The 22,157-nt window shown below is 44.5% G+C and overlaps 1 protein-coding gene across 2 annotated transcripts in view; it reads right to left on the reverse strand.

Moving 5' to 3' along the window:
* Positions 1-22,157, reverse strand: part of PPP2R2B (protein phosphatase 2 regulatory subunit Bbeta) — a 401,044-nt gene that overhangs the window by 367,016 nt on the left and 11,871 nt on the right. The window contains exon 1 of one of the 2 annotated variants that reach the window (XM_036894686.2): positions 5,079-5,312. The exons of the other annotated variant lie outside the window; for it this stretch is intronic. Coding sequence (XP_036750581.1) covers positions 5,079-5,157 — 79 coding nt within the window. The 5' untranslated portion in view covers positions 5,158-5,312. Of the gene's footprint in view, positions 1-5,078; positions 5,313-22,157 lie in introns of those variants that run through there. 2 annotated transcript variants of the gene reach the window in all.

Raw genomic sequence — 22,157 nt, forward strand, 5'->3', positions numbered from 1 at the left:
ACCTGGTGCCGATGGGGAGAGGGGCCATGTGAAGAGGGGCCAGGGGCGGGACCGGGCTCAGTGGAGCGCTGGCCTTCAGTGACAGCAGGGACAATTCATCTAACGTACATGAAACACACACACAAAAAATTAAAACGTAAAGCAATGTCAAAGAATGTGAGGATTTGTCTCACTTGATCCCTGTGATAACCCTGTTAGGTGGTGTGACATCACTTCCATGTTACAGAGGATCACCATGCACGCCGGGGAAAGACTATCGATGTGGGAAACACTTTAAACTGGTGATGATGAGACAGTGAGTAGTAGGAAGCTGTGGCTGGAGGTGCATTTGATGCAGACCCGAAGGGTGGGCTGGTTCTGTAAGTGTGGAAGGGGCTGGGATGAGAAGTCCAAAAATGCAGAAAAAAAAAGAATTCTATACAAAGGCACAAAGTATAGTAATGAAATCTTTCCCAGCACGTATCTTGGAACCAGACTGTGTGGGTTCTAATCCGAACCCTTGCAATGAACAGCTGTGTGACCTTGGACATGTTACCCAGCCTCTCTGTGTCTCGGCTTCCCCATGTATAGAATGAGGATAACAACAGTGTTTACCTCGCAGGGTTGTTGTGAGGAACACACACGGTGAAACTGTGCCCAGAAAACAGTACGTGCTATATATTTTTCTTATTATTTTCTTCTTATATTATTATTTATGACATAACAAAGGAGTTAGAAAAATGTGTTTTTTCTTCCCCTGTGTGTGTGTGTAGACTTCCCAGGAAGCCTGCTTTTGGGGGTCACTGGAAGATACTCTGCTTCCAGAAGTTTCCTTCTCTTCAGGAGCATTATCAAGAGAGGCAGGCAGGTTTGCTCATTCGCTCTCCCCCTCAGGCCTTCATTCAGGAAGAATCTGCTGCTTGGGCATCTACTCAGAGCCCAGCTCGGTGCGGACCTGGATGCAGAGGCTGAAGGCAGACAGTGCGGAATCCCTGCGCCCAAGCTGCGCGGGGCCCCCAGGAGAAACGTGAAAACCGTGCGTTTTGCTGTCATCTGCAGGCTCTTCCCACCCTGGGACTCAGGTCATGCACCACGTAAGAGGCAAAGAGCACTGGCTTTTGATTCAGATAGTCTGGGCTCGAGGCCTGGCTCTGACGGCTCACTCACTGCGGCTCAGGGCAAGTTGGTGTGTGTGCCGGTGTCCTCGCCTGGAACGTGGAGGTGAGAGCGTCCCGTGCAGGAGACGGTGCGCGGAGCAGGGGAGACGATGCGGGCCCGGCCTCAGCACACGGCCGGCGACCCCAGGCCGGCAGTGCCGCCCTGCTTCCCCTCGTCACTTCTTCTTCCCACTGCACTGTGGCCTGTGTGACACCACCGCCGTCCCTGCAGCGCTGAGGAAGCCTTCCTGGGAGGGCTTAGTGAGGCGGGTGCGAAGGGATGAGGGGGTTTGCGGCATGGACACACGGCAAAGAGCCGGGAGGGGAAGTGGCCAGTGGCAGGGCACGCCACCCTCACCCCTTTAGGGGAAGGAAGAGCTTTTGTCCAGTCATTGCACAGCCCCCCAAAAAGCGCCCTGCCGCACCCAGTGCTGAAGGGGGCTGCGCGATATCAGGTAAGGGTCCCCACACTTCCCTGGGCCTCCTTTCCCGGGGCCTCCTTCCCCCTCTGTCCCGTCTGGAATGGCTTCTTTCTGGCTGTGATGGGGATTCTCTCACTCTCATCCTGAAACTGCTCTGCTGGACAAATCCTTCCCCACCGCGGGGAGGGGAGGGTGGGTCCTCCCTTAATGAGGTCCACAGAGAAGGGAAGGCAGTCCTCTCAAGCCCTGCTTGCATTATCCCGGGGGCCCTTCCCCTACTCCACGCCTGTAACTGCTTACTTTAAGTAGAGCATGGTAGGAAAATCAGACCCCTCAAGTATGGCCACAGAAACTTCCCCAGTCAGCAATGGTTAAAACAACTTGAATTCAGGTAGGAGTTCATGCTTTGCAGAAAGTTTTTCACATATGTTCTATAAATGTATCTGTACAACAGTCTTGGTATTTGTTGTCTTTTCATTTAATAAAAATTTACTGAGTGTCTATTAAGTACTTGGCACTGTTGTAGGGCCGGGGTAACATGGAGAACACAATTACGTGCTCTGTCCAGCAGGGAGACAGATAGGAACAAAACAGTGACATCAGCCTGTTCACAATGACAAACTAGCACAGTGAACAAGCAACGCAGTTCTTAAAGAGCCGTGAGCAGCCAAGGGTCAGCGATAGCGGGAAAGCCAGGCAGGGGTCAGAACGTGGGAAGCCATCCAAAAGTTTTAAATGAGAGCATGTTTGTATTTGAGGCGGTGGGGTGGTAATGCGATCCCATTTTTAAAAATTATTTTGCCTGCAATATGGAGAACCAAATCTCCATCTGGTGAAGAAATGGACTTGAGGGTGGAAAGCGAGAGAGGGAAGGGAAAAGAAATATCTGCGGACCATGTATTGTTGGTTTACCCTAGGTACAAACATGTTATACCCTGTAATGTGCTTAGAAAATGTCTTGGACACAGTAAGCACAATACCAGTGGAGGCCGGCGATGACTGATGAATGCTGCAATTATTACCATCACTCTGTGTATGGCATTCTGGGTGTATTTCTTTGCAACCACCCTATGGAATATCATCATCCACGTTTTACAAATGAGGAAACGGAGGCTCAGAGAGGTTAGATACCCAATACCACCCAGGTGGTCTGTGGTGGAGATAGGATTCAAAGCCCATGATCTTCCTGTGTTGAGAAAACAGTACCACGACAAAGCTGGGAGGAAAGCTGTCTGTTAAGTAGGTAGTTCAACCCCCAGGAAGCCCAGGAATTGTTAACGCTCTTAACGTTGTTCCAGAATTACCCTTATTTGTACGTACTTGATTTTCACAGGGATAGACACAAATTATTCATTCTCTGCCTTTCCAATTAAATAAAGTGTGAAGCTAATAGCTATAACTTTTCCAGAATAAAGGGTGACATGATTGCCAACAGTATGTATACAAAGAAAAACATAAACTCAGATTCATCCTGACATGGTTTTCTCCTCAAAGTCTAAATAAGTGTAACTAGTTTAAACCACTGATGGTTCTGCGGAAAGTACTCATTACTTAAGACAGTGTAATAAAGAAAGAAAACCTGAATATCTAAGAAAGTGCCTGGGGCATGAGACACAAAAATGGACAGCACCTATCATGTATTAAGCTTTACTAGGAACTTTAATTATCACATTTAATTCTCAACATCCTCGGAGTAAGTCTTTTTGTGTCCATTTTATAGATGAAATTGGGCACAGAGCAATGCAGTGACTTTGTCTTGCTTGCTGGGCCTTTTCCATTAGGCCTTGGTGCCTCGTGCAAGATGTTAATGTCTGGCAGATACTATTATCCCACCCATGGTCTATATGAGGTTGAAATTTAAAGACATGTCTCCCCACTTCCACCCCTAAATCTGGCGATAGTTGGCAAATCAGAGATTGTTTTGACATGGGTAAAATGGGATTTCCATTTTGATGGATTAAATGAGTTAAATCTGATTAAAAACAGTTCACTGAAGTTTGTGTTGTGGTGGTGTTTTGTCTATGTGATCGGATCTTTAGTCTGATTAATATACAAAGCACCACTGGACAGACGGAGCATTTGGGTTTTCGAAGTCCACTCTGGGAGGGGAGGATAGAAGACCAGTCAGAAATAGAAAAGCCATCTCAGCAGCTTTCTGTATGAGTGTAGGTCTTTTGTATTTGTAAGTCCTGCCAGAGATGTCTGCCTATGCTATCCCCCTATCTTTCTAAGTCCCTCTCCATGAGGGAGGGAAGATTTCTCAGTGGGTCTCCATTCGCCACCAATAAAATTTTTAAGGGAAGTTTCCAGTTGAGAAATAGCTACAAAATATCAACATGTATGAAAAATACCATCCTCAGTTTCAATTCAAGGGTGATCCCAAACTTCCCCTCTCTTTTTCTGGGGGTACTGATGGAAAACACCAGATGGCATAATAAGTGCTTCCCTCATTTCCTGTGCACAGCCCCCAGCCCGGGCTCCCACTCTGAGGAGGAGAAACAAGGGCGGGTTTTCAGAACAGGCCACTCACCAGCTCAGGTCCGGAAGCATGTGGCTGGGCTGAGGGGGCAGGACCTCACCATCCTCAGCCCTCTACAGTCGGTACAGCTTCTAGGACAGCCGCACAGGCTGCAAAGCAACCAGCCAGCTGCTTTTCTTGAAATGGCTCTTTTTCACGGATGTGTCAGATCAAAAGAAACAGGCAAATCACACACTAAGATGCACAACCAGCTACCAACTCTAGAAATGTTGAAACCTGCCGTTCTTAGCTGGTGAATGGCCAGAATATTTACAAGGCACACAAATGTGCACACAGAAAGTACACACCCACGTATGCATAGCATGCTACGTTAGAAGGCAGCAGGCGAGGTCCCCCAAAAGAACAGGAAGGGGGCACTATTTGTGCAAGGCTGAGCTTGCCCTGGCCTTAAGGAGTAACTTAGGACCCCCACAAACCACATTTTCAGCAGGTGCTGAGAGGCAGCTGTGTTCCTGCTGCTCTGTACCCCAGGTTTGGACTCCATTCAAACCAATCCAACAACTAACACTCCACAGTCACATAGTAAGTCAGTCATTGTATTTTGCTAATTGCTTTCTTGGGCATGCACCAAGTTATTAAATGGACAGTGACAAAACAGAGAGAGCTTGGAGAAATGTACGTGGCGGCACCTACTTTTCTGGAACATAAGTTCCATTTACTTGTTTGCATATGAAGTAGAACAAGGGAAATTGGCAAAATATTTGTGGATTTTTTTCAGATCAGCTTTACCAGCTTTGAGATCACCTTCACCAGCTTTGAGATCACCTTCACAATATTATCCTGCTCTTCAGAAAATACTTCCCTTTCCTTGCAGAAGACAGACTGATTTTAGAAGCAGACCTAAGTCTGTCGGATTCAAGCTTGTGCAGGGACAACAGTCATCTCGTAGCTACGGAAAGCAGGACCACAGAGCCTGCAGGAAGTCACACACCAGCCCACTTCTCCCACCCGCCCAGACACTCTCCCCTCTCCGGTCTGTACCTTCCGTGTGGCAGCTGGAAGAGAGGATGGTATTCGGAGGTCTGAAGATGTAAGGCAGGTAACGAGAGAAGCATTTCATCTTCCAAAAAAAATACAAAATAAAAATCTAAATAAAAAACCAGTCTCCTGAATCCATAAGGATTCTTCCGGCCTTTGAAGCTGGCTACATCACCAGTATGTTTATGTAGGTCCTCTGCCAGATCTGCGGAGCTGGGAAGCCCGAGGAATAACTGGCGATGGGTCCCATTTTGCCAGCAGCGCCAGGAAACACTGCCTCACATTTCTGCATGCAGCTCAAACTCCGAAGCCCCCAGCCAGCCGGGATAGAGCGTCTTCATTGGCTGCGGCTCCCCGAGCAGGATTTGCTGAGTAAGTCGGTCCTGCCTGTAAACATGCGCTGAAATGCCCTGCCTGAAACCTCTACCTTTTCCCGTGCGGTCACTTTCTCTTTTAGCAACAGAAATCCAGCAGGATACGGGAGTCCTGAGGATAAGTGACCATCTCTTATTTAGCTGAGAGATCAGAGGAAACAAAGACAGTCCAGTGTCTGTCCCCGAGAGAGAGACGGCTGTCAAAGGAGCCTCTGGTGCAGCCACGGGTCTCAGGAATATTAAAGTACAGTGCAATGAAACGGGTCTCTGTCCTTACTTAATCTAGATTTAGTCCTATTTTGTTTTAATATGAAAGCCCAAACAATAGGACCATTTATCATTTAGGTGAAGCCAAAAGCCGGCCGAGGAGCCGGTGACGGGCTAACACTGACAGGTCCTGTGCTCCACGACAGCTTTTTATCTTCCCTCCCAGCCCTCACGCCGAGGCAATAACTTGGTTCTGAGTTATTTGCTGTACAGATTTAAAGCCACAACGCAAGAACAGAGACTAAACCCAAGGAAACAGACCCTTCACCAGCCCAGGTGCTCTGATGCCACATGGAAACATGAAAAAAGTAAGTTGATCCAAGGATTATAGGACTCTACCAAAACTCTCATTGAGATTTCCCACGAAAGGGAGAGAGGAGGATGCCATTAAACGACAGGCCTGATCACCAGATAGCATCACTTGGATTGGGGAACTGGCTTGATGGGACCCACGAGATAATAATGGCTTTGGAAACCTTAACACTGGCAGCCAAGCCCAAGACTTCAGTCTGAGGTTTGTAAATTCTGTCAAAGACACTCCTGTGCGTGATGGAGAGAAAGAGGGGAATGCCCTCCGTGTGCTGGGTTTGGAGGCACAGAGAAATGATTTAAATGGTCTTATAAAAGAAAACCAGTATTCCCCTGAGGGGAATTTCTAAAAATAAGATGCAACATGAAGTGTGCTTTGAGATCAGGGAGGATGATTTTTTCAAGCATTCATGGGTTCCCATCTTCACAAAAATATACTCAGCACTAGAGAAACGTGACGGTCTGTCCAGGAGAGCAAAGACGTAGATCTGCGAAATGATCATGTCAGTCCTCTCTGACGCGTGGACCGTTATGACGTGACGAGAAACTGCGGGCAGAGGCAGGACCCTGACCCGTCAGCAATCACATGGCCCGTCACTTCAGAGACCTGGGGCGGCCGGGCCATCCCAAGCACGGTGCTGCTTAAACAATGCCTAAATGGTTTGGGTCGGCTGTGTGGGAATCTCAAACTCAGGACAGGAGAGTGTATCCGGGGAGTCTTCTGGGAGATGGCACGCATCTAACCTCTCACCCACAGGGTGGGAGGGCATGGGTGTCAGAGTCAGTCGGACCCAAGTCTGAATCCCGGGGCCTTTGTTTATCGGCCAGGCACCTGTGAACAAGCGAACACCTGCGAGCCTGGGTGTTGGCATCCATACAGTGGGAACAGCAGCGAGGTTTTCCCTGGGCTTTCTTGGGTGAAGTGGAACAGCAAGAGCATGAAGCACATGGCACATGTGGACACCGGATGGCCTGTCCCCACCAATGCTGCTCCTGCCTTCTCTGAGCCTCCCAGGGCCTGTGCCACCCCAACAGCGGTGGAAGGGCGAGTGTGGTTAAGAGGCGGTGCTGTGATCAGCCAGGGTTTGAGCCTGCCTTTGGTTTTGATTCCTGTGTGATCTTGAGCAATTTATGTAACATCTGAGCCTCGTTACTTATCTAAGAAGGATTATAACAGAATCTTGAGTGATATTGTGAGGGCAAAACAGGATGGTTGATATGAATGGTTTAGCATGGTGCTTTGTAAGTTTAATTGTCACTCTCTATAATTGTAATACAAGCCTTGGATCGCAATGTCTTATTGTATTTACTTACTGATCTGGTCTAAACAATTAAATTATGAACTTCTTGAGGAAGATGTCAATGTCTAATTCTTCTTTGCACCCCCAGAGCCTCGCCCTGGTATTCATTACTATTAGTTGAGTCAGTAAATGAATGAATGGATGGATGAATCAACATATATGGGAGAAAGCTTCTGGAAGGTGTTTTCAACTATTTTTCTGGAGGTCCTCCATCACATAAGTGAACTGAATTTGAGCCCATCATAAAGCCAAAATAGATCAGTCAAACAAAAATGTTATGGAATAGTTCAATAGACATGCTTCAACTTTGCAAAATTCAGTCTTAGATAAACAGAAGACATTTAGTAAGCACCTTCTGAGTCAATAATAGGCACTTAGTAAATACTTCCTGAGTGAAAAAATATTCACTGACGGTGCTGCCCATAATCATCTTCAAAGAGCTAAGAACCAAACCAAAACAAACCAAAACACTGCTGCCTCCATTAGAAACAGAAAAGGGACTCGCACCTGAGCTCCAAATGGGCCATTCCAAACCAGCCTGGACGTCGGGGCCTCTGTTGAAAATGTCTTCTCCAATCCCATTGTAAAATGACTGCTTTAGCGCCAGGCCTAGGTGCCCTGTCTACCCACGTGCACAATGGGCAAGGGACAGAGAGAACAAATGTGGTCCCCGCATGCAACTGGTTCGCACAGCGCCCCTGGGGTTGTTCAGTGGGTTCCCACACCTCCTTGATTCTCTGAATTGCCCCATCTTACAGAAAACAGGCTCAGAGAAGATAGTAATTTATCTACAGACATATACCCCCTGAGGACACACAGTGTCTTTGTACGAGAATCAGGTGGGGACCTTGTGAAGAGTGCAGATCTCACAGCCCCCAGACTTCTGATTTGGAGTCTCTGAGGGTAGACAAGGCATCTGCATATTCAGTATACCGAATGATTGTTACTTTAGAGTTTGAGAACCTCCGGAGTAGGGTATTAAATGTCTCAGTTTGGCCTGAAGGGTCAGAATAGCAGAAAGTTTTCCAAGTACTCTTGTCTTGATTTGGCCACTTTTGCCCAACAATTGGTCGCCCCCCAACCCCTGATGTTATATCAGACAGCCAGCTGAGTGACGGGGATACACAATGTAATATTCTTGTTTCAAGGGAGTGCATTTTCTAGAAAAAAAGAAGATCTACCACATTATTCTAATATAGGATCATAGGGGTTCTGACACCAGGAAGAAGTTCTGAAAAGATTCTTTGGGACTATAAAGCCTCAAAAGATCAACGGTAGAGGTCTGTGATTTTTGCATTAGGCATTATTTACAAAAAGCTCCTGTTAAAAGGCAATTACTTACTAGGAGACATAGCAAATGAACAGTTAGCAGTCATTAACTCTGTAGGTGGAATTAGACTCTGCTCTATCTAATGTTGTCCCAGATAAGAGCAGAGCTACCCGGGGAGGAAGGAGTCTTTGTCAGGAGAGGGGAGACTCTGGGGCAGTGGCAGAGGGTCCAGAGGAAGAGTCCAAGAGCAGACAGTGGTCTCAGGAGGGAAGCCAGAAGCCAGAAGAGGGAAAGATAAAGATGACCCATTTTAGGTGCCACACGAGAAGGACCGTGGCATCTGGCAGGACAGATCCCAGAGACAAGAAATTCCCCAGATGACTTCCACATGCCAGGTTCTGACATCAAATAGCAAAAAAAAAAAAAAAACGGCAATTAATTGGAAGATTCTTGAGTGTTGCACCATGGACCAGGATGGCCAAGCTGTTCTTCAGGCTGACCTCCCGGTAGCTCGGAAGCAATCACTTTTGTCCTGCAAAGTCCCAGCTAGAGACCTTGACTTAGGGCCAATAGACTTGGGGTCCCCCAGCAGCCTGTCCCCACTGGTGCCGCTCCCGTTGCCGGCTCTCACTGAAGCCCAACTCTTCGGGGAAACTACACTTGATCAGTCCTTTTCAGCATGTTCTTACAACCTCCTTTGGGGCAAGTTTCATCATTGGTTTTTCATTTTGCTAAGAAGGAAACTAATCCTGGGGGCTGGAGGTGGGGGAATTCGCTTATTTAAGATCAATCAAGATGAGTCTGACCAGGTTTTCTTTCTAAAGTCAAAGCAAAGCAAACTCTTATTAATTCTTCCAGCCTTAAATAAAATGTCACACCTTCAGGGAGAGGTTTCTTAATACCTCAGACAGGATCAAATCCCCTGCTATAGACTCTCAAACTCCATCCTTCCCTTCCAAGATATTCATTCATCATTGAACATATTTATTGAGCATCTACTTATGTCAGGCTCTGTACATGGAGCTAAGGAATCAATAGTAAACAAGACAGATAAAAGACCTGCTTTCTTTGTCAGGAGAGAAAACAGAGGGCAGTAGTGAGGATCAAAAACACTGAAGCGGCAGAGGGTTTAGAATTCTGCGGGTCTCACAGTAAGTGTGGGTCAGTTACTTTGATTGTTGCTGCTAAATGTTTACCTCCCTTGCCAGACTCTAAGGGACAGGAGGGTAGAACTCGGACTTTGCTGAATCCTGAGTGGGAGGTTCACCGCCTGGTGTGCAAGAGGAATTTGATAAGTGTGCTGGACTGAATGGAGTCTGAGCTGAAGAGGGAGAACTCTGACGTGATCTCCATCTTCCCCCCGTACTCTCCAGCCAGTGTGTGAAATTCCCAAGTCGGTAAATTCTGATATGGGAGAAAGAGGAACCTCTACCTGGTTAGTTTCTTCACCTATTCATACAGTATGATATTTTTAGCAGCTATTAAATGCTAGGCATGCTTCTAGCTCTTAGAGATAGAGCAGCAAATAATATATTGAGGTTTAGCTCACTGAGTTTATATTCTAAAAGACAATAAACAAGTAAATATTATATCAACAAGGTTATTTCTGGGTATTTATCCAGAGAAAATGAAAGCACTGACTTATAAAGATGTATGCACCCCCATGTTCACTGCAGCACCGTTTACAGCAGCCAAGGCATGGCACAGCCCAAGGGTCCGCTGATGGGGGAATGGATCAAGAAGACATGGGGTGTGTGTGTGTGTGTGTGTGTGATGGAATATTATTCTGTCATAAAAAAGAAGGAAATCTCATTTGTGACAACATGGATAAGACTTGAGGGCATTATGCTAATTGAAATAAGTTAAAGACAAATACCATATGATTTCACTTATATGTGGACTCTGACAAAACAAAACAAAAAACTCTAAACTCAGATACAGAGATCAGATTGGTGGCTGCCAGAGGTAGGGGGTGGGGCAGTGGGCAAAATGAGTGAAGGGGGTCAAAAGTTACAAACTTCCAGTTATAAAATAAATAAGCTGTAACATGCAATGTAGGGCATGGTGACTATAGTTAATAACACTGTATTGCATATTTGAAAGTTGCTGAGTAGATCTTGAAAGTTCTTATCATGAGAAAAATTATTGTAACTGTGTGTGGTGACAGATGTTAGACTAACTGTGGTGATCACTTCACAACATGTACAAAGTTTGAATCACGTACATCTGAAACTAACATAACATTACATATCAATTATACCTTAACGTTTTAAAAAGTGGATTGAAGAAAATGAAATGGGGGTTGTGGTAGAGAGTGACTGCTTTGCTTGTATTGGAGAAGTCAGGGAAGGCTTCCCTGAGGCGGTGATATTTTAACTGAAGCCTAAAAGACAAGTTGCTGGCCAAGAAATGGTTTTGGTCCTCTGAACTGCAACCTGCAGTTTACCTTCTGAGCAATTTCCTCTTCTAATGTAATTATTTAACTACTTAATTATTTTAAAGTAATAGTTTATTTAGTCTTTGTTTCACTGCTCTAAGTTCCACGGGGCACAGATTGCATGGTCTTGCTCACTCATGCGGATGCTGAGAGGTCAGTAGAGATTCGATTCATATTCTGATTGGCTGTCTGGACTGACTGTTGGCACGTGACTAAAGCAACCAGGAGGGAGCAGCTGCTGGTCAGACTAACGGGGAGGGTGGCTCAGTTTAGAGCAGATGCTCCTGTGCAGCAAAGGAAGGAAGAAACCTCGCTGGTTATGACATATTTGGGCTCTCATTGAAAAGACTACAGAATGAGAAGCATAACAGAGCCAAGCACATTTTCCATCCACCTTCATGGGCTGACTCTCGGAGCACCTACAGATAGCAGACAAATAACATCTCCCTATTTGTAAGGTGATGTCATAGCAAGTAGGAAATGTTTAAATTCTAAGCCATTAAAATGTGACTTGATTTTAACAGATGTGCTAATATTATCTTAACAATAGTTGATACTATTACTATTGTTAATAGTTAATAATAGTTATTAATAATAATAGTAATAACTAATATAGTAATAATATCAGCCACCAAATCTGAATTCTTACTAGGTCCAGTTACTCTGCTAACTATTATTTCTAGAAGATCTCATTTAATCCTCTTTAAAAACTTGTAATAAAATAAATGTTATGATTCTGTTTATACATGAGGACCTTTGCGCAGAAATGATGAATAACTTGCCATGTGGGCAAGTGGGATTGCTGAGCTCCACTGTGGGTTCCCCTCTGACACCCTTGCTGTCAGGACACTGAGCTCTTCTTGGGCTACGTGACCTGGACATCCTCTCCCATCACCAAGTGCAAGACAGAGCACCTAAAGTGAGATTAAACTTCTGTGTCTAGTATCACCTCACACCAGGTAGGATGGCCAACTTCCAACAAAAAAGGAACAACAAATGTTGGTGAGGATGTGGAGAAAGGGGAACCCTCCTACACTGTTGGTGGGAATGTAAATTAGTTCAGCCATTGTGGAAAGCAGTATGGAGGTTCCTCAAAAAACTAAAAATAGAAATACCATTTGACCCAGGAAATTCCACTCCTAGGAATTTACCCAATGAAAACAAGATCACAGATTCAAAAAGACATATGCACCCCTATGTTTATCACGGCACTATTTACAATAGCCAAGATATGGTAGCAACCTAAGTGTCCATCAATAGTTGAATGGATAAAGAATAGGGGGTATATATACACAATGAAATATTCATTCATAAGAAGAAAACAAATCCTACCATTTGCAACAACATGGATGGAGCTAGAGGATATTATGCTCAGTGAAATAAGCCAGGCAGAGAAAGACAAGGGCCAAATGATTTCCCTCATTTGTGGAGTATAACAACAAGGCAAAACTGAAGGAACAAAAGAACAGCAGACTCACAGACTCCAAGAAGGGACTAGAGGTTACCACAGGGGAGGGGTGTTAGGGGAAGGGTGGGTGGAGAGGGAGGGAGAAGGGGATTAAGGGGCAGTGTGATCAGCACAAATAATGTAGGGGGGTCACGGGGAAGGTAGCACAGCATGGAGAAGACAAGTAGTGACTAATGACTCCATAGCATCTTACTACGCTGATGGACAGTGACTGCAATGGGGTGTGTGGAGGGGACTTGATAATATGGGTGAATGTAGTAACCACAGTGTTGCTCATGTGAAACCTTCATAAGATTGTATATCAATGACACCTTAATTAAAAATACAAAACAACAATGAAAAAAACTTCCGTGTCTATTTATTAGAACCTGTGGGCATTTGATCAGGGTTGGTCAAGTTTACTTCTGACCTATTTGAAAGAAAGGGTTTGCTAATGACTAGCATAATCTGGGGGGTGGAATCTAACCAAATCCATGTATCTACCCACTAGTGCCTCCAGAGGCAATATGCACTGAAGGTTTACTAGTTCCAACACACAGTGCCAAGGACTGTAGGAGTAGAGGAATATATCGGGCACAGTGTAAAGGTGAGTAGAGAGATAAGAAAGAAATGAAAAATATGAATATATTACAAATTACAGAAGGGCCATAGGGAGTAATAGATAAGTGCAGAGTAGGAAACTCTCAAAACTAATTTGAGACATTGAGTCAGATTCCAGGAGGACTTCCTAGAGGTGGTGGCATTTGAATAGGCTTTGAAGAACTGGGAGGATTTGAATGTACAGAGATGTGAATAGGAAGAACATTCTGGTAGGAAGTAATAATTAGAGAAATAGTTTGAAGTTATGGAGCCTCGAGAATTATTTGGGGAATAGTGACTACTTTTGTTGATTGGTAAATCTGTATAACACCTTGTAAGATGTTTCTTAATGCTACTTACGAACATGAAAATAATAATACGTTTCCTTAAATTTTTACTATATAGTTATTCACAACTCAAATTCACTCCTTCCCTCACTTACTATAAATTAGTGGAATTACAAAACCTATTTTAAATATATAAAACAGATTCCAACTTCTCTGTTTCTGCTATGTACTAATTAGCTCTCATTTGGAAATAGTGGACCTCAACCTCCCTTGTGCAAGCTGGACAGAGAAGAGCCCAATTATTCAGTCTGTATAATGCCTCAAAGTCTTTGTAAGAAAAAGCATTCCAATGCAAATCCCAAATGTGTTTCCAATTCCTCAGAAGGAAATGCCTCATCTGCTTCCCTCCTGCACATCTCTGGGTTTTAATTAAAACATGAACAATTGAAAAGGAATCAATAAGCTAACAATGTATTTTTTAAAGATTTCTCTATGCTATCTATTTTGGCCTCATTCCCGTGTATTAGGCAGCGCTATTTCCGTTTGGACAGATGAGAACATTAGAGGATTTTAAGGCAACCCAGCACATGAATCCAGGTAGCAAGATCTTAGTTTTCTGACCCTGAGGCCACCTTTTAGAGATATAAGAAAAGGCATTTGCATGATCAGGTTTAATGCCTTCCCTGGAAAACACTTTTAACCCAAGTTTTCCCTTGATTCTGAGAGGCCATAACAGTAAATCTTCCCGGAGGCAGCAGGGCTGAAAATGGTCTACCTGTTGTTCTTGTGGTACGTGGTGTAGGGGCTCTTTGGCAGATGTCCCCCTGGGAGGGCCCCACTGCACATGCAGCAGAAGAGGGCTGCTTGCCTTGAAGGTATTTAATTTTTTTAATTCTAACTTGATTCCTTTAAATAGGCTATATACTCACCAGTCTCTCTGCATGTGGAGAGGTTTATACACTCACGCTCCTGTTTCGGTGTATGAGTGTGGCTTTGCAACAGGGTTACTTAACCTCAGCACTAGTCACCCTTTGGGCTGTGTGATTCTTTATTGGTGGGGGGAGTGGGCTGGAGTGGGCTGGAGTGGAGGATGGCAGGGGCGGTGCCCTGAGCACTGCAGGGATGTTTGGCCGCACCTCTGGGCTCTACCCACCACATCCCAGGAGCACCTCCCCACCTGAGTTGTGACAAACAGCCACGTCTCCAGCCCTGGGGACAAGACTGTACCCGCCACACACACACACACACACACACACACACACACACTGAAAATCACTGCTTTGCAGCCATGTGGCCTCAGAGACCAGGGCTTAGGATAACAGCCACATTAATTGTACATAAGGCAGCATAATGTGGGCAAATAATACTTTGCCAGAAGAACAAATTTCTAACTATAATTCCTCATTCTTGGTTTCTTCACCTTAGTCTCCCACAGGTCTCATGTATAAATCCTATGGACAATATTTGTAAACATGTTTTGGGAATTAAAAAATATAATGTTGTATCCATTTGGTCTAACCTGGCATCTTTAGGCAACCACTGCACTGGCACATTGAGAAATGGCAGGTCTATTCTACTATAAATAATTACATAAATTTTAAGGAATCCTATCAGACAAATTTACTGACAGGGGGTTGAATTCAGTGGTGAGAAACGTCACTCTTGACATTAAAATGAATTTATTAGAGTCACCTGCATTATTGGCCTTTGCTGATTGGAAAGCTGGTGTTAATAAACTCATGCATTTATTTATTTATTTAATAAATATCTGTTAAGTACCACTATGTGCCAGGCACTAATGATGCTTACACAACTTGTAATAAGCAAGTACATGTACAGACGCATTAGATATGGCCCTGCCTTCGTGGAGATTATGGTCTAGTAGAGGAAACATACTAGGAGTGAGGAAATCGTAAAGCATTTGGCAAGTGTTATGACGGATGACATTCTGGACTTCCTAGAGGGGCCACCAGGCTTCGAGCTCAGGGTGAGGGAAGGCTTCCTAGGACAAGAGTGGCTAAAGCTGAGATCTGAGTGATGAGCAGGGCTTTGCCCGGGAAAGAGAGGGTGAAGAATATTTCTGGCAAAGAGGAGATCACGTGCACAGTGCTGGCAGTGAGGGACTATGGCCTGGGCGGGAACACGGAGCACGGAGCACGCGGAGGAAATCCGTGAGGGAGGCTGGGAGTGTGTTAAGAACAGCTGCAGGTTTTAGGGAGGCAAGTGATACATGTGCACACCAAAAAGATTACAGGTATGGCACGCAGACTAGCCTGGAGGTAGTCAAGACAAGGAGGAGGGTGGGAGAGAACCATGGAGGCTGCTTCCACGTCCAGAGAAGGAAAGATGGAGTCCAAACTGGGATAAGGGCAGTGGAGTCGGAGAGAAGTCAAGGGATTTGAGTGCTAAGATACTTAGCAGGGAGAATGACACTGGATAGAGAGGAGATGAGCCTGTGTGCTGAGGGAGGCTAGGAGGGCAGAGTCAAGGACAGCTCCAAGATGTCTGGGGAGGATCTGGGAGGAGTTCACTGGAATTGACTACGGCCATTGCTACTAGTAATATAAAAGAACGTTTATGGGGCTCCTTCAAAGTGCAGGTCCCTGAGCTAACCACTAGCCACACTATCTCATTTAAGTCTTATAACATCCCTATGTTACAGGATCTATTATTCCTAGTTCATAAAGGCTCAGAATAACCTGCTCAAGGGCACACATCTGGCGATGGCAGAGCCAAGATTCAAACCCGCCTTTCTGACCCCAGAGCCCACTCTCTGAACCATATACCTACTTGTTTACTTTCTAGGTTTAAGTCATAGGTCTTCCAGCTACTAACAATAGCTTTAGAGGAATCATTGAATCATTTAAGTCCTTTGAATCTCAATTTCTTCAGCTAAAATCTGGGTATTGGAATGTCTTCTTTGTAGAGTCGGTATGATGATTAAATCAGACAATATTAATAATGAGAAAGCATTTACTGAATGCTGATTATATTCCATCCTGTGCTCTGAATACTTTACATGCACACACACGTATGGGTGTGTATGCTAATTTAATCCTCACAAGGGCCCTTGCAGTAGCTTCAGTTCTTGTCCCTGATTGTTATAGATGAGGACACTGAGGATTAAATGTCATACTCAGAAATGTGGAGCTGGAATGCAAACCTGGGTTAGCATTTCTGGAGCCTGTGCCCTTCACCACTGCGTCCCGTCGCCTCTACTGACAAGTGAGGTCCTAGGAAGTCTCTGACACACCAAGAGACCAGCACCTGGAATGTTGTGTGTGCTCAGTGCTGGCTACAATGTCTATTCAACATTAAATCTACTTAATTTTTGCTCAGTGCCAAGCACTGTGGTGGGCAAACAAGTTAGATGTGGCTCATGTCCTGATGCTTTCTTGGGCCTCTGGAGAGCCACTCCTAGCCTCCTCAGAGGACGCTGAGACGAACAGAGTGCTGAGCGGGACTGCTGACATGATCAACCCGGGCGTCACTGCCCCCTTCCTTCCTTCCATCTCTGTGCACCTTTCTGTGGGCGAGGAGCATGTATTTCAGCACCTGGGTGAAATAACACAACTTGGCTGATAAAATGGAGTCAGAAAAATCTATTTGGCAGCCAGAGGTCAGGGACCACAGATTCATGGTATTTTTCTTTTTACTGGAAGGGATACAAGAGAGCTGATCTAACCCCATACTGTCACAGGGGGGTCTGCATGGGGGAGATATTAAGTGGCTGTGTGGAAGTTTTCTTTGATTATATCCCTTTGCCTTTCTGTAGCTCGGTCCCTCCATCCATAAGGTGGGGAGATTAAATTATCTTCCAGTTTCTTCAAACTCCAATGTGCTGTGAATCTTAACATTTAAGTCACACAGTTACCTATTTGCTCATTAACATAGTGTTTACAAATGATACTTTACAAGCAATGAATATTAATTAATTGTTCATGTTTGTTGATGACATAGAGGTAATCAGCTATCTATAATTTTCATTCAACTTCTTTGTCATTATGTTGGTAGTCCCTGAGCCTAGAATCTTCCAAAGATGTTTACTCTTGTTTCCAAAGAAGTGGCTTGTTTCTGTTTGCACCCAGGCATAAGTAATCCTTTTAGTAAACACGTGGTCTGATGGCCATTTTCAACTCATTTTGAAACAAGTTTACTAAACTTATCACATATGAAACATAAAAAGCAAATCATTATCTCAGTAGTAGGATGACAGGTTATTTTTATTTTCTTGTAATTTGGCTTTCATTAGGATAATAGCTAACTAACATTTACAGTTGGCCCTTGAACAACACATGTTTAAACTGTGTGGGGCCACTTACACACAGGTTTTTTTCAATAAATATATTAGAAAAAATTTTTGGATATTTGCAACAATTTTCAAGAACATTTTCTGTTCTCTAGCTTACTTTATTCCAAGAAAACATTATGTAATACATATAACATACAAAATATATGTTAATCGATTATTTATGTTATCAGTAAGGATCCCAGACAGCAGTAGGCTATTTGTACAGTTCCTGGGTAGTCAGAAGTCACACATGGATTTCCGACTCCGGGGGGTCAGTGCCCCGGCCCCCCTTCCCAGCCCTCCTCCTTGTTGAGGAGTCAGCTGCATTCAGCATTTACTGTGTCAGGCTCCATGCTTTCCGTGGATTATTTTATTCTTACAACAAGCCCGTGAAGGAGAAACTGTTATTTTTCCCATTTTGCAGAAAAGGAAAGTAATGTTAAATAAAAATAATATTACTTAATCCAATTAGAATGACACAGAGAGGGGAGGGGTACACTGGAATTCACACTCAGTCTGTCCAGAGCTCAGGCCCTTAACTGTGTGTGGTAGGTCAGTTCTTCCTGATGTCCTCAAATTTCTACTAGAGACACAGAGGGTATCACCTTATGTGAAAAGAAATGCAAGTATTTAATACGTAATACCTACATTGTTTTTTTAATGAAGTTTGTGAATTATGTAGTTTTAGTTTCATGGGTTGGCTTAAGTTGCTATTAAACAACAGTATTTTTAAAAGACTGCTTATCAGCCAGCTGTATATCACTTATTAAACATGTTCTCTCTCAGGTACATCTTATGAGAAGCTGTGCTTTACATGAATCATGGCCTAATAAAGAGCAAGAATGCAAGTTCTGAAGCAAGTGTGAATGGTAAGTTGTAGAAAATTACCATAAGTTTTCCTTGGAAAATGGGCATTTAATATCAACATTCGGAAATCATTACTGCTTGAATATTGCTTGTATAGACCTGCCAGCACTAAAATTGCCTGTTTATTTGATGAATGGTGTACACAGGAAGTATACACACGGAGAAATGACTTGGGCCGTACTTGGGGGAAAGGTTGCTTCAAATTGTAATCAGAAAAATCACTCCCGAAACAATAGCTCATGATGACTCTCGAAAACAGCTGACAACATCATGGAAATGCCATGCAGAGTAAAGAGCACAATTTAAAAAATAGATTCCACATTCCCCAAATTTTAAACAGAAAAGAAACTGCCAGCTATGGGCTCTCAGATTGAAGTGATCTCAACAATGCCTTGAAAATTGATTTCTAGGCACTTAAACTAAAATTTTAGATTTTCCTATTGGGGTTCTCATCAAAGAAACCACAGTGAGCTCCAGATCACAGGCAAGGTGAGGTATCAAGGCCTCCAGGTTGGAAGCAAAAACAAACCAAAACTAACAATAAAAAGTTTGTTTAAAGGTAAGGTTTAATTTTCACTACAACTCAAAGGAAGGTTCCTGAAACTCTCCACTGAGGTGAAATGCCCTACGCTTATGTTTGAGTGTCAAATTACCAGTCTTCCTGCGTTACTAATTAATAGTTCTTAAAACATCAGGGAACTCACAGGCTTAAGATCCTTTAAGGGCTTCCCATTGTACCCAGAATAAAACAAATTACTTACCCTGGAGTGCACAGCCTCACCGGAACCTCCCTCTACTTTTCTCTGCCACCTGGCCCGCCCACTCCGCACTCCGTGCAAGCTCGCCTGCCTTCCGGTCTCGCCAAGAGTGCTTCTGCCTCAGGGCCTTTGCACTGCATTATTCCCTGGGTCTATACACTATTTGAACAAGTCTTCTGAATCTGGCTTCTACTCATTATTTGGCTGCCCCTTTAGAAAAGCCTTCATAGAACAACCAGTTAATGTGGCTTCTCCGCCCAGCCCCTGGTGCAGCCTCTACCCCATTACCACACTTCACCTTCTTTAGAGCACATGTCACCATATGAAATTATCTTGTGTTTTCTAAGTCTGCCTTTTTCCCCTTGCTCACTCACTAGAACGTGATCTCCACAACAAGGAGATCTTGGCCATCTGAGTGCTGCTGTGTGTCCCTCACCTCGCTGGACCACCGATGCGTATTTGTGTACTTATTGCAAAGAAGTTTGCTGGGGACATCTGGAGAAAAAGCAGGCTCTTGTATTTTGTTGTTGGCTTTTTTTTTTTAATTAAAAAAAGCCCAATATCCTTTCATATTGCTGTGTCTGTCTCGGTGTGACACTCAGAATGGCTGTGGTTGTTCGGGGACAAAACTGACATTCCAAGGACAGTAAGGCGGGAAGATGGAGAGCTTGAGACCCCCACGTCACATGTCAGCCGGGGCACCGGTCAGCTTGAGGGGCGCCCTGTCTCAGCCGCTTAGCTGGGCTCTGTGCTTGTGCCCATGGCTCTTACCATCTATTGCTGGCCTGCTGCTGAAGGAGTGTTTTAACCAGTGGCTCTCTGCCTCATGCAGGCAGAAGTCCAGGTCTTTACAACGTCTATACTGAAGGCCCTGCCTGCGTCTGCCGCCGTTCTCTCTCTGTCTCCACCTCTCACAACTTCCCCCTTAGCTCCCTTGGTTGGCCATCCTAGTCCCCCGTCTAGTCCTTGAACAGACCAGATAAGCTCTTGCCTTGGGGCACGTGCACTGGCCGTGACCCCCACCTGGAACTCCCCTCCCCAGATGTCCTCCAGACGACTTCATCTCTTGCTGTTTTCATACCATTTCTCAAAAATCATGTTTTGCATGAAGTCTTGATCATCCTATTAAAAGAGAATCTCCATACCCCTGCACCACCTATTGCTTTATTTTCCTCTATTACAACCTTGAATATTTTGTATTGTATTTATTTCTGTTATCTACTGCCTATCTCCTCCACCACCAAGCCCCCAATGCCTGAAATGCCCACCGCACAGCAGGTGCTTAGTGGATGTTCACAGAGCTAAGGAATGGATAATAATTCTTTAACTGTCCTGGATATTTTGAGATGAATTTTCTATTGCAGTTGAAAGCCCCTTGCATATGATGGATTTCCCTTGTGCTGCCTTGTGACCACTGCCCTGCATTTTCAAGATGGTCAACCATATATGTTTAAAACATTCATGTTTTAAGTTCGCAGTCAATGTTTCTAGACCAGCCTGCTGATCGCTTCCAAAGTCATCGATCCATATTGTGTAGTGGAAGATGAGCAGAGAAAAACTGCCAGTAAAGGACTCAAAACTTTCTTTCTGGTCTCTATGAAACCTTGTGCAATTTAAAAACTTCTCTCTCCACCTTAGTCTCCTCATCTCTCTGAGGCATAATCTATCGACTCTCTGGAGTATCTCTCCTACCCCTTTTGTATCTGTAATGTGGAACTATACACCCTAGTCTACTTATTTCCCCTGGGAGCTTACAAAAACTAAATGACCGTATATGTTAAAAGCAGAGAGTGCTTTGTATATTTGTAATGCATTGTTTTGAATGAGCCACTTTATTCTTCTGGAAACATTCATTATTGTTGTATTAATGGTAATACTGATTTATTTTTGGTCTGTTGACTTTTATTACTTACTGAAGGCTATATTTATTCAATAAATATTGATTGCACCCTTCGTCAGTGCCAGGCTACTTTCCAGGAGTGCTTGAAAAAAACTCTTGAGGTCAGGCCAGGCTGTGACTGGGGGAAGCTGCTAAACTTTCTGAGCTTCAATTTCTTCCAATATAAGATGGGGTTAAGTTGTCCCATATCTTACTCTTGTGGCTAGGTTGAAATGAGATAATAGGCGGAAGATGGCGGCGTGAGTAGAGCAGCGGAAATCTCCTCCCAAAACAACATGTATCTATGAAAATATAACAAAGACAACCCTTCCTAGAATAAAGACCAGAGGACACAGGACAATATCCAGACCACATCCACACCTGAGAGAACCCAGCGCCTCGCGAAGGGGGTAAGATACAAGCCCCGGCCCCGCGGGAGCCGAGCGCCCCTCCCCCCAGCTCCCGGCGGGAGAAGAGCAGGCAGAGCGGGAGGGAGACGGAGCCCAGGACTGCCGAGCACCCAGCCCCCGCCATCCGGGCCAGAGCGCAGGGCCCTCGATACTAGGAAAACAGGGCAGCAAGAACAGTGAGCAGGCACTGGAGGCTGGGCGACAGAGGGCATAAGAAAAGCGCGCGACCATTTTTTTTTGCTTTTTTGCTGTTTTGTTTTGGCGAGCGCTTTTTGGAAGTCTTAAAGGGACAGGGACGCCAATACTAGGGAAACAGGGCAGAAAGACCAGTGAGCAGAGGCCTGAGGCTGGCACCGGAGAATAAAGAAAAACGAACGACCACCTTTTTTTTTGATTAAAAACTTTTTTTTTTTTTTAATTAAAAAAATTTTTTTTCTTTTTTTTTTGGTGGGCGTTGTTTTGTTTTGGCGGGTGCTTTTTGGAAGTCTTAAAGGGATAGGGACCCCAATACTAGGGAAACAGGGCAGCAAGACCGGTGAGCAGCGGCCTGAGGCTGGCACCGAAGAATAAAGAAAAACGAGCGAC

The sequence above is a fragment of the Manis pentadactyla genome, chromosome 13, assembly GCF_030020395.1.
Source record: "Manis pentadactyla isolate mManPen7 chromosome 13, mManPen7.hap1, whole genome shotgun sequence".
Lineage (NCBI taxonomy): Eukaryota > Metazoa > Chordata > Mammalia > Pholidota > Manidae > Manis > Manis pentadactyla.